At 42.5% G+C, this 11,926-nt stretch overlaps 1 protein-coding gene across 1 annotated transcript; it reads left to right on the top strand.

Moving 5' to 3' along the window:
- The first annotated feature begins 6,856 nt into the window (after positions 1 to 6,856).
- On the top strand, positions 6,857 to 9,384 carry LOC119735504 (probable E3 ubiquitin ligase complex SCF subunit sconB). The gene is made up of 2 exons (XM_038209215.1): positions 6,857 to 7,024; positions 7,533 to 9,384. The coding sequence occupies exons 1-2, from the start codon at positions 7,009 to 7,011 to the stop codon at positions 9,020 to 9,022; spliced, it is 1,506 nt and encodes a 501-aa protein (XP_038065143.1). The 5' UTR covers positions 6,857 to 7,008; the 3' UTR covers positions 9,023 to 9,384.
- The last annotated feature ends 2,542 nt before the right edge of the window (positions 9,385 to 11,926 follow it).

The raw sequence follows: 11,926 nt of genomic DNA, 5'->3' as shown, positions 1-11,926 counted from the left end.
GCTGTCCCCGATGACTTAATACAGACGATTTTGCAACATCTGAGTGTGACCGACCTGTGTCACGTAGCATCATGCTGCCGTTGGCTACGCGATGCAACCAATCAGGATTCACTCTGGCGCCCTCTTTGTAAAAGTAGAGGATGGGAGCACTATGGCACCACCACAGACCTGGCTAAGATAGCCTCCTACGGACCTTCCGAGCAAGTAACCGATACTAGTGGAGCAGGGGACGACATCGTCACCTTCCAGGAAGATAGGATCGTGACTGAGGACAACACAGGGTGCTTAACCAGCACTTGCCGGTGGAAAGGCGTCTACATGAGAGCTTACCATCTGGATAGAAACTGGGCTACAAATTCATCTCATTTCAAGAGGTTTATTAACCTTGATCTGGGAGAAACACAAGGTCCCGAAAGTCCTAGTTTCTGTATCGATGGGGATCTACTGGCCATTAAAAAAGGTCGTCAAGCAATCCAGGTATATAATATTCGGAAGAAGGCCATTCAGTGTGTTCTTCCTCCCATCGAACTAACGTACATTTGTTCTTGGGACCGTGGATTTGAGTTCAGAGATGGCGTAATTGTGGTGCCTTGCAGTGATGGGGTGGCATATGCGTTTGATGCAAGCACAGGAGCGCTGCTTCAAAAAATAAGTGGTAACTGGAGCCGCAGCCCTGTGTCAATGTTCTTTGATGGTGAACTGATCATCACCTATGTGTATACTTTTCGGACGGATGTTGATAAGAACAGCGAGAAGTTCCGTGACATTTTCGTGTGGTGTGTAAAAGACAGCCGACATCAACGCATCCTAACAGTGGACCCTTCTGAGGGTGTCTGCTTTTGTAATAACGCGGACTATCGGGACAAGATAGTAGCAGCTTTCTACGATGATGACTACATTCGCGTGTGGGATGCGAGGAGCGGGGAGTGTTTGCATAAACTAAAATGCCCAGGGGAAAAGTCAAACGTCAAACTTGGCGATAATGTTATCGTTGGTTTCAGTAAGGCAATCGACGAGGAAGTGTGCGATATTATTATTTGGAGCCAAGGCACGGGAGTTTGTCAAAAGGTGATACGTAAAGCATCGGGTTACTGGATGTACCCTTATGCGCAGGTCGTGAATGATTTTATATTATGGCATGAAAGGAAAAAATCTGGCGATGCGACTTACTCCCTGTACATTTACAATTTACGTAAAGAATCGGTAACGGAGATGGTGCATCATTGCGAAGATACTACAGGAAACGGAAGCAAGCTCGTCTACTTTGTTTTAAACGAGCTAGTCAAAGGGATAAAGAGAACAGGGAAAAGGGTCGTCTTCAACGCCGCTCCAAATGGCTTGGTACGACTCTTCGATGTTGGTCTTTACCAGGTCATCTGGATTGACGACATCAGAATGATCCTCTATGACGATAGAGAGCAAAGACTTCTTTTCCATCATTTCTGGTAAACCAGTGGTGACACCTTTCCAATTAAGGAACTTGCATTTATAATCTTCCGACAATAATCCCCAAATACACAAACATCGACCATTATCCCCGTACACACAATATGCTTTGTTACATCGGAGCTTTGTCAAATGTTTACTGCCCAATGGACCATTACACCCGGAACTCCAGGCACGATGGGAAAACTTTGACGATAGGACACACGTTTTTTTTTAATAACCATTTTCGTTTCTTAAAGCCCAGTAGTGTTACTTTAATATAATACAATGTATACCCAGAATTCTGCACTAGTTAAATGTGGTTTTTTTTTAATTCTTTGCATTTTATAATTCCATACATGAACACCTTTCTGTAGATTTATCATCACGACCCAAGTGTTTGTAGGAGGCGTTGTCTCTGTTACAAGCTCTTATTTTAGCACATCGTGTAGTTGAACATTCGCCATAAGCCATCTTTTGCTACCACAACGAAAAGAAACTGAGATTAGTTTTCAAAGTATAATACATCTGTGGATCACACTAGTCAGTTTTGTATTATACTTTTAGAGTTATCGTTTTAATTATGTGACTCTGCCCACTTCGTAGCCAAATTCCAGCAAGATAGTGTTTTATGAAGTCACCCTAATATCTTTTTCTCCGTTTTGAACATTAAACAAAAACAAAATAAATTGAATACCGGTAGCGGAATTTGTAAATATTGAACCTGTACATCAACAGGTTGTAGCAGTTCAAATGCAAATGAATATTTTAGACCACGTGACATTCAAAGATGCTTACAAGATTGCATGAAGTGGTCACGTGATGCCAACTTCCAGCAAATGGTTCTTTTCTGCACTGTTTGTATATTTCTTGAAATATGAAGGGTTTGAAAGTGTTGACATGATAGTACTGTTTAATTTGGGCCAAATAGCATACACAATATGCTAAACTATTTGGGTTGCCCTGTGTATGCCTGTCGGCACACACAGGGCACATAGTATTCTGCTTGATACGTTCTTTTCATAATTATTAAGCGTAACTGTAAATATTGAGCGCAATTGAAGAATGATTTGAAATGAGTGTGTTAATTGTACAGTCATACAACTCTGTAACATGCAATGACTCATATACGTGGACTTGTAACCACGCGTGAATATTAAACGTTATATTAATTAAGGTAAAGCCTTTTCAGTAGTTAGTTTTGCTAATTAACTAGTTCTTGTAATCAACTGTACACGTTAATTTCATGGGTATTCAAACTATTACTTAATGTGACGAATGTCAGTCTATTAATTTTTACATTTGCATTAATAGAGACCAGGTGATTCGTTACTACATGTTCAAGTAATTTTTATAAATTATGAGTACTGCGTGAGTCTAAAGAAGCGGAACCCAAACCCCCACAAATATATTTTATATTAAAACAAAATGTAGCACCAAAAATAATAATGACTAGAAGGCCAATTTAATATGCTAGTTCTTGATGTAAACAATACTGACATTGCTTAATCCGCTCGAAAAATATAACAATTTAAACGCAATGCCCCTTTAACCTGGGTGTTCAAAACAAAAAGGAATTGATTGTGTGTTCAGACTGTTCGGAACAGCTAAGAAAATGACACAGAGTACTTGTTTCAACAACTGACAACAACTGTAGTACACACTATATTTACTAACAACCGTGCTTACGGCAAACAATATGATATATGAAATCTACTTATTTTAAAGACAGGCCTTCAGAAGGACTTCGGTGGATATTTTTCAACTTTCAAATTGAAGATTTATTGCTGGTAATGTTTGAAGACAATTGTGACGACGATTCTTGAAATCTCTTTTTTAGACGAAAGATGTTTTAGGGTCATTGTGTTTAAATGGTGTGATACTTTGAACGACTTGAGCCTGCAATTGAAGCATTTTTTTTCAGTTTATGAAATTCGCCTTCAAGTCTGTAATGTTTTTGATGCTACATATTTTTTTTTTAAATAAAATGTATTCGTTGGGGTTTGGGTTCTGCTTTTTGTAATCACCCTGTATATACATAAATAATGAGTTATGATATCTGAACTCGTATGCGAATCCGCTGGTTTATATTATATTGAAGTTCATGAGTCATAACATAACTTGTTACTGAGTCAAAGAGGTGTCCCCCCACACACACACATTTTCTCAACTGGTATCTTTGAATACATTATAGGACCGTACCACGCTGTGTACGCTAGAGATTTGTGAGTAAGATGAAAGTAAATGGAGTTTAGGATCAGTTATTTTTTCAGGTGTTATCATGAAATGTCAAGTTTATAATATTTCGTTCTGTTTATGTGGGGGACCTGCTGGCGCACGCACCAAACAAAAATGACATATATAACGACAATAATATATAATCCATCTAAGACACAGAAGCCAGGTTGAATCGGGGCTGTGACCATTTTTACACAATGAAAAAAAATCTGTCGCGGGACACAGAATTTTATTATCTTCTCTGAAAGCCCAGAGCTTCAATGTCTATTGCTTTGGACATGCCAATCTGGTATTCCTAGAATTCTGTTGATTTGTTTTCTTTTCTCTGGTTTTAAACTACGCATTAAACTAAAGGGCCCATCGGATGATTTGTTTGTCGTTTGAATACATTTTGCGTCACTTGATACTCCTCTTAAACGTATGAAATGAGAAGTGCTCTTCTTTAAATATTGGAGATTTTCGAACAACTGACTGCCCTATTTAGGTGAGAAAAACTTATTGGTATACTGCCATGTCAAATCACCAAAGAAAAGAACAGTTTCGACGGCGAAATATCAAACGTCCTGGTAACTTTTGGTATTATAATGTAGAGGTTTCTGCCTGAAATGACATCACCCTTTTGCTCATAAGTATGGAATTCCACATTAAAATAAAATCTTAAAAAAGGCAAAACGAAATGAAAAAGCTAAACGAGACACAAAGATTGCATTGCACAGGCCTTTAATTCTATCTGGTTGTCTGGGAGTAAAAGGATATTTCGGTTGCAAAGACCTGATCTCCCATGCACATGATACGTCGGGATGATTCTTGACGAGTATGTTTGGAAAGAATATTTGCTTAGTTTGTTTTCAATGTAAATTCTGCAAACTGATTTATCCCCACCTTTGTGTACATTATCGCAAGCAGACGGCAGCCTGGTGAGCCGAGTCTATACTTTTACCTCGTGTGAGATTATCCATGATGTCTAACTCTGCGATGATTTCTAATTCTTTGTTTATGATCATGCACGAAACGAGCGATGCTGAAATGATGGATTGACTAATTCGGAACGATTTTCGATCACACGCAAGAAAAGAAACGCCTGTTTCCTGCCATAACTAGTGATCATTCACAACAAACTAACCACATCTCATTTCGGACAATCATGACTTTTTTTTTTCAAATCGATGTTATTGCCCAGAAATATTGCATCAGTGTTGGGGGATCGCTTTAAGCAACCAAAGAAACAATGCATTGATTGCATAGGAGTTCTTTGAGTGTAACCCCGGTGTTTCTGTCTGAGCATACCAGCAACATTCCGCTGATTACATAGGATGGCAGAGCATCCAGTGGGCTGTCCTAGAGCACCAAACCCTCACTGCACTGATTCCATAGATGCTATATTTCAATCAGAGCACTCTGTGGCTGGAATGCTCTAAGAGATCAGTGACTGAAGAGCCCTGAGAGAACCCCCAAAGCAATATAGTTGCCATTTTGCTCGGATGTTCCGGGAGAAACCTATGAGATTCTCTGAGAGAAAACTCCGGAATGCTCTAAGAGAAGTTTACGAAATCCTATGCAATCATTGCAATATAGGTGGGAGGCTGGAAGAGAACCCTTAGAACCAGTGTTGTTTTGTTTGAGATGCTCTTAGAGAGCTTCCTGTGATGATATAAGAGCTCCCTATGCAACCAGTGCAGTGTGGGCTTGGATGCTCAAAAAGAACCCGGATGAGGCTATAAGAGAGCCGCCTGCGATGCTCATGGAGAACCCAAATACTGCGTGACACAAGGTATTATATATTTTTCATGAAATTGCGATACTATAAAGTTACATTTCCATGCAATTGTATGACACAAGGTCTTGTACGAGTACGTTTGTCTGCGTGTGAGCTACTGATGAAGCACACGCACTGCACCTACACGAACGCACAACTCAAGCCGCGCCGCGAAGCCACAATTTCGTGAAATGCAGCGGTCGGGTCAGGCATCGGGTCACACATTTTCTCAGAGAGACGTTTCGAAAAAAAGAAATATTGATCTGCGTTCTTTTGAGCGCTTGTGCACCAATGCTGTTTATTTGGCAGTGTTTTCAACTTGGCCGTTGAACCCGAAAGATATTGTACTCGCATGCAGGGACCGTCTTTCCCATTGTACCCATTACACCTGAACTCACAGTGCCATGGACAACAAGTGAATACAGTACTGCATGTGTGCGTGCGCCCCGTTGAAAATCCCCGTTATGGTGTGGCTGTATTCCGTTAACACGCACGTGCAGTTCCTGCTTCAGCACATAGTCACCTTTGTGTATGATCATTAAAAACACTGGAATTACACGTGTAAGTAGTTATAAGCAAAAAATAAAGAAAGATGTGTGAGTGTGGGCCCCATTTCCTTCTGGAACGTGAGACCCAACTGGATGTTTTTGAAGCGAATTTAGCTTGGGAAATCCCAGCCTTAGTGTATTGCTTATCATTCAAAATTGCAAAATTCTCAAGGGAGTGAGCATAAAGCGTTCTAGAATGATTTAGTAGGTCAAAAGAAATTAGTGCTAAGATTATTCCTTTCAGGACCCGGGTATTCTTATTTTGTTTTTGTTTACTTTTGATTTTGTCACGTAATATGCTGATTAGGATCGCCGGGCTAAATATAATGAAAATCAACGCTGAAAATAGTCTTTCACAATCTGAGAGCATTGCAGTAGATCACTAGACTTTAAAATGCTGTCTGGTCTCAGCGAATAATTTGCACACCACGTTTCTTTTATAGCTTTCCACGGCAACCACGGATATCTTACCAAATTAATTCCCTTGTCCGAAACTGTGGGACTCTCATCACTGTGTATGAGACTCCCAGAACCTAAGGTATTTCATGCAACACAAGGGGAAAAATAAACTGTACATGTAGCAACAAGTGCAGCACAGATTGCATTGCATAAGTTAACTGTCTCAAGAGATCATCAGGTACCAGTCTCCATTTCCACACATCTTTCCAAAGTTTTCCACCAGGCTAGTGAGTTTGGATCATGCCATGCAGATGTATACAAGTATCATTGAAGCTAGACACAGCTGCCTGCGATAATGCGCATGCGCACAGGCTGATCAGTTCAACACTCGCTATCAACTCAACCTTTCACCTCGAGCCATGTACCCATGCAGTGTAAGCCTTTTCACGTGTATAAAATACAGCTGGATTCGCAGTGTGATTGGGTGCGCGTACACGTGAGTGTTAAACTGCTTCATTTCCGTGTTCCATTTTGGAATTCATTTCCTCATAGTGGCTTGGTTTATGCATGCAGCAACAGATGACCCGCCTGTGCACTGTTTCGTGTTAGCTACATCTGTACGGACATTTGTCTCAGCAAAACATGGGGAATGTGCCACGTAAGTCAATTTATTTATTGGCATAGCTGTTAAAAAAATAGAGATTTGTACAATTTAGGAATTCACTAGTGGCTGCTTTCATATAACGACCATAAGTATGCAATTACATCGCACTAAAAAACAATGGAGAATCCTAGTGGCGGATTTTGCAACTTTACTCATAATTATGTAAAGTTACTGATACCGACATAACCCATCCCAAAACGGCTAGGTGTCCCTCACATAAACCAAGGTGATGACATCAGCAGCTTTACATATAATTTTGCCAAGCATGGGAGATTTGTTAAACTTGATCAATGGTTGGTGTACCCAGACAATTTGCTTATTCGTTCTGCTTTAGCATAATACATGAGATTGGCCGAGGATAAGGAAAACAAGTGAATACTACTAGGCCGTTTTGATCTCCGTTTTGTCGCAATAAGTCTGTGTCACATGACGAAGAAGAACGTCAGCTCATTTTGATTACACTAAAATAAAATTAAAAATAAACAATGTTTTTTTTTTACAGGTTTCGTCAAGTCCGCTGACAGTAGTTCTGAAGGTGACACCAAGGGTCAGTGCGCTGCCGACGCGTCGACTGGGTCCCCTATCTATGCTGTCCCCAATGATTTAATACCGACAATCTTGCAGCATCTCAGTGCTGCTGATCTGTGTCACGTGGCATCATGCTGCCGTTGGCTACGCATATTAGCCAATCAGGATTCTCTCTGGCGCCCTCTTTGTCAAAGCAGAGGATGGGAGCACTACGGCACCACCACGGACTTGGCCAAGATAGCTTCCTACGGACCCTCCAAGCAAGCAACTGGCGCTACAAGATCAGGTCACTACAGCGTCACCTTCCAGAATGATAGGATCGTGACTGATGACAACACAGCGGGTTTAACCAGCACTTGCAGGTGGAAAGACGTCTACATGAGAGCTTATCATTTGGATAGAAACTGGGCTACAAATCATTCTCATGAATGTAAGATTAAATTCAACTACTATTCTCGTCCCGATTTTTTTGTCGATGGTGATCTCCTAGCAATCCACAACGGTTTCAGCGAAGTCCGTGTCTATGACATTCGGAAACAGACCCGTCTGTGTGTTATTCCGTGTGAGAATTCGGCGAACAGTATCAAGCTCAAAGATGGCGTACTTGTGGTGCCTTTTAGGGATGGAAGGGCCCATGCATTTGATGCAAGGACAGGTAAAACACTACAAAAGATAAAAGGAAACTGGGTCTATGGGCAGATGTTACTGTTTTTTGATGGTGAGGTGGTCATCATTATCCCAAGGGATGATAATTACTTAAGGAACTACGTTGAGAGGTTGCGGGACATTTACGTGTGGTCTGTCAAAGACGGCAAACCTCAATGCATCTTAACTCTTGATCCGGCAGACAGGGTTAACAAGTTTTACGGCGTGGACTATCGGGACAAGATGGTAGCGGCTGTCTACGATGATGACTACATTCGCGTGTGGGATGCGAGGAGCGGACAGTGTTTGCATAAACTAACATGTCCAGGGGAAATGTCAAAAGTTCAACTCGGCGATAATGTTATCGTTGGTTTCGGCACGAAGGGCGACATGTGCGTTATTAGTATTTGGAGCCAAGACACGGGAGAGTGCCAAAAGGTGATACACGTAGACCAACCCTACGCTTATAATGAAGAGATCGTGAATAATTTGATAATACTAGATTGTAGGACCAAATATGGTGATAGACACACTCGTTCTGCTTATGCTTTCAATCTGCGTGGAGAATTAGTAACGGAAGAGATGCGTCGTACCCTTGTGAAAGTGAACGGAAACGGAAGCAAACTCCTCTTCCACCTACCAAACGATCCGGTGGAAGGGAGTCGGGAAACATGGAAAGGGGTCATCTTCAACGCCACCCCAAATGGCTTGGTACGACTCTTTGATGTTGGTTCTGCAAAGATCGTGTGGATGGACGAAATCAGAATGATCCTCTATGACGATGACAAACACAGAATTATTATCCATAATTACTGGTAAATATTAGTGGTAACAGGTAACCAATTCACGAAGTCAAGTTACAACTTTCCTGAACTTTAGGCCTAACTGAGTAAACAGCGATGGGAAAATGTTGACTAGAGGACAAACACGGTTATTTAACACTTTTTTTCTCTTCAAGCCCAGATCTGCCATTTCCGTTCCATAGGGCACGCCAATATTTCTAATATTCCTTGAATTCGATTCCAGGTTGTTTTTTTTGCATTATCTTTGTCATTTTTTAATTGCATAGGCCTACATTAACACCTTTCTGTCGATTTGTCACCACCAACCATGTGTTTGTAGGAGGCGTTGTCTCTGTAACCAGCAGCTTTGGCCAATTTAACAGAGCTGCTTCAGCCCAAAATGTGATAAAGCATAAAACAAGCTTGCTTAATATAATTAGGTTACTGGCTCAAACTCCATGCGATGTACATTGCTTGTGACCGGTATAACAATCGCCTGGAGTTTTGGTGGGTAACCTGATTATATTAAGCAAAATTGTTTTGTGCTGAGGCAAATTTTGTGCTTAAGTAGCTCTATCAAATTGGCCCTGCTTTTATTTTAGCATATCGTGTAGTGAAACATTCGCTCATCCGTCTTGTTTTACTACCACCAAAAAGGGAACCGACAGAGAATCATCGAGTAGACTATCAGTATTGTAGCGAAATCAACTCTGCGCTGTATAAAGGCGTCAAAAGAGGGCGCTATCGCCGCACGCTAGGCGCGCAGCACAGTCGTGGTTCTTCCACGTCCGCAATGTAGGACTCGCTGCCACGTCCGCGGCGCGGCTATAAAAGCCGAGCGTATCGCGCGCGCACGCTCTCTCTCTCTCTGGTGGGACTCGCCGGGCAAGTTGACTTGGTGAGTATATTATACAAATATTGAGTGGCTCAGCGTGGAATGGGAGGAATATTATCGCAAGGTAAAATCTGGACTTTTCCATTTCACGAGGCGAAGCCGAGTGAACTGGAAAAGGTCCAGATTTTACCGAGCGATAATATTCCTCCCATTTCACAATTTAAAGCCACTTAATATTTGTTTTATATAACTGACATATAGATCCTTGTCATTTGATACATTTGAACTCTTTTTCAATACGAAACTGGAGGAAAATCTATTTCTCTAGTCCAAACCACCCCTTCACGAAAATGTTTGAACCCAACGCTGTAGCGCCCTCTCTTCGGAACAATACGCGCAACGCTGAACGCGCACACCAGCATGCATTTGCACACAAATACCGCGTCATGATCCTAACTGTTGAATAGTATTTCCCATTCCCCATGGGCGGATAGTACTTTTTGAGCTGCGGCGAGAATGGGAGCAATAACGAATGTCATGTGATGTGAGTTCCACCAATCAAATGACTAGGATCTGTATGTCAGTTATATAAAGCTGGTTAGCTGAACTGCGGAAGTGGGACTCCAGTCGTGCACGGCGCGAGGAGGAGCTACAGGAGGCTTACTCAGGATCTGGGCTACACAAGCCCATCGGGACAGGATCGGGAGGCTGACTCACGATCTGGGTACCGCTGGTTCCTCACTGGGATCGGGATCACACAGAGCTACTGGAGGCTGACTGGATCTAACCGGGATTCACAGGAGCTACAGGAGGCTTACTCAGGATCTGGGCTACACAAGCCCATCGGGACAGGATCGGGAGGCTGACTCACGATCTGGGTACCGCTGGTCCCTCACTGGGATCGGGATCACACAGAGCTACTGGAGGCTGACTGGATCTAACTAGGATTCACAGGATTCACAGGAGCTACAGGAGGCATATCAGGATCTGGGCTACGCATGTCCATCGGGACAGGATCAGGAGGCTGACTCACGATCTGGGTACCGCTGGTCCTTCACTGGGACCGGGATCACACAGAGCTACTGGAGGCTGACTGGATCTAACTAGGATTCACTGGAGGCTGCATGAGCAGTCGTGGCCAGAGCACAGAGGAGAGCCGGGTGCATTAGAGGCGCTCGTTACAAGCGGATGCAACCCCTTTGTTATAGGAGGCGTGGTTCGCAATAAGCCCCCACAGGAGGCTCCCACATAGCAAATAAGAGGCACATTAATTCACATATGCACACCCCTTAATTACAGGCCTACTGAGTATTGAATAAATCTTACATTTTTTAATACGGCACATGAAACCCAGTTGTCAGTGTCCAATATAATTCCTTTGTCCTTGTTTATTATTTAAGTATCCCTTCCCCCATCTGATTGGTGAGCTACTACATTGGAAGTCGGCGGTATATTTCGGCCAAACGGACTCGGGTTATTTCGCTAAATGGTGGCAGCGGTCTGTCGCGCTACCGTATAATTCATTCGATCACATCATTTTTCGGATAAACTGTGAGAGTTCGCGTAGTGTCTTTGCACTTCTGCCCATCGTAGCCAAATTCACACGCAAAGAGTGTTTTAATCAGTCACCCACGAATCTTCTCGTGTAGTGAAATTTACGGGGCCGATTTCGACTCAGTAACTGAATAAATTTGTAAATCAGCGCCTGGACATCAATGGGCTTTAGCACGAATATTATAGAACACGTGAAGTATGTTTACACAATTCCATGTTTTTGTCACGTGCTGCCGATTTTCAGCGGACGTTTTCTTTCTGCACTGCATGCATGATTTGAAAGTGTTGACGTAGTTATACTGTTTTATTTGGGCCACCCGCACAACACATGCAAAAGATGTTGAACTGTTTGGGTTGCCATATGTTTGCCTGTCGGCATGACGTCACAGGGCACGTGGCTTTTACCTAGATTCTAAGCATGTTTATACTGTTAATATTGAGAGCAATAATTAACCCGGAACAGGGTCAGGTTATTTTGACCATCTCTCAGCCTGGGGATGGGGGGGGGGGGGGATTCCGCCCCCCCCCCCGAGATATTGGCCATCAAGTGAC

The sequence above is a fragment of the Patiria miniata genome, unplaced genomic scaffold, assembly GCF_015706575.1.
Source record: "Patiria miniata isolate m_02_andy unplaced genomic scaffold, ASM1570657v1 HiC_scaffold_29, whole genome shotgun sequence".
Taxonomy (NCBI): Eukaryota; Metazoa; Echinodermata; class Asteroidea; order Valvatida; family Asterinidae; genus Patiria; species Patiria miniata.
Note: the sequence above shows the minus strand (reverse complement) of the source record. Positions and strands in the feature narration are given on the sequence as shown.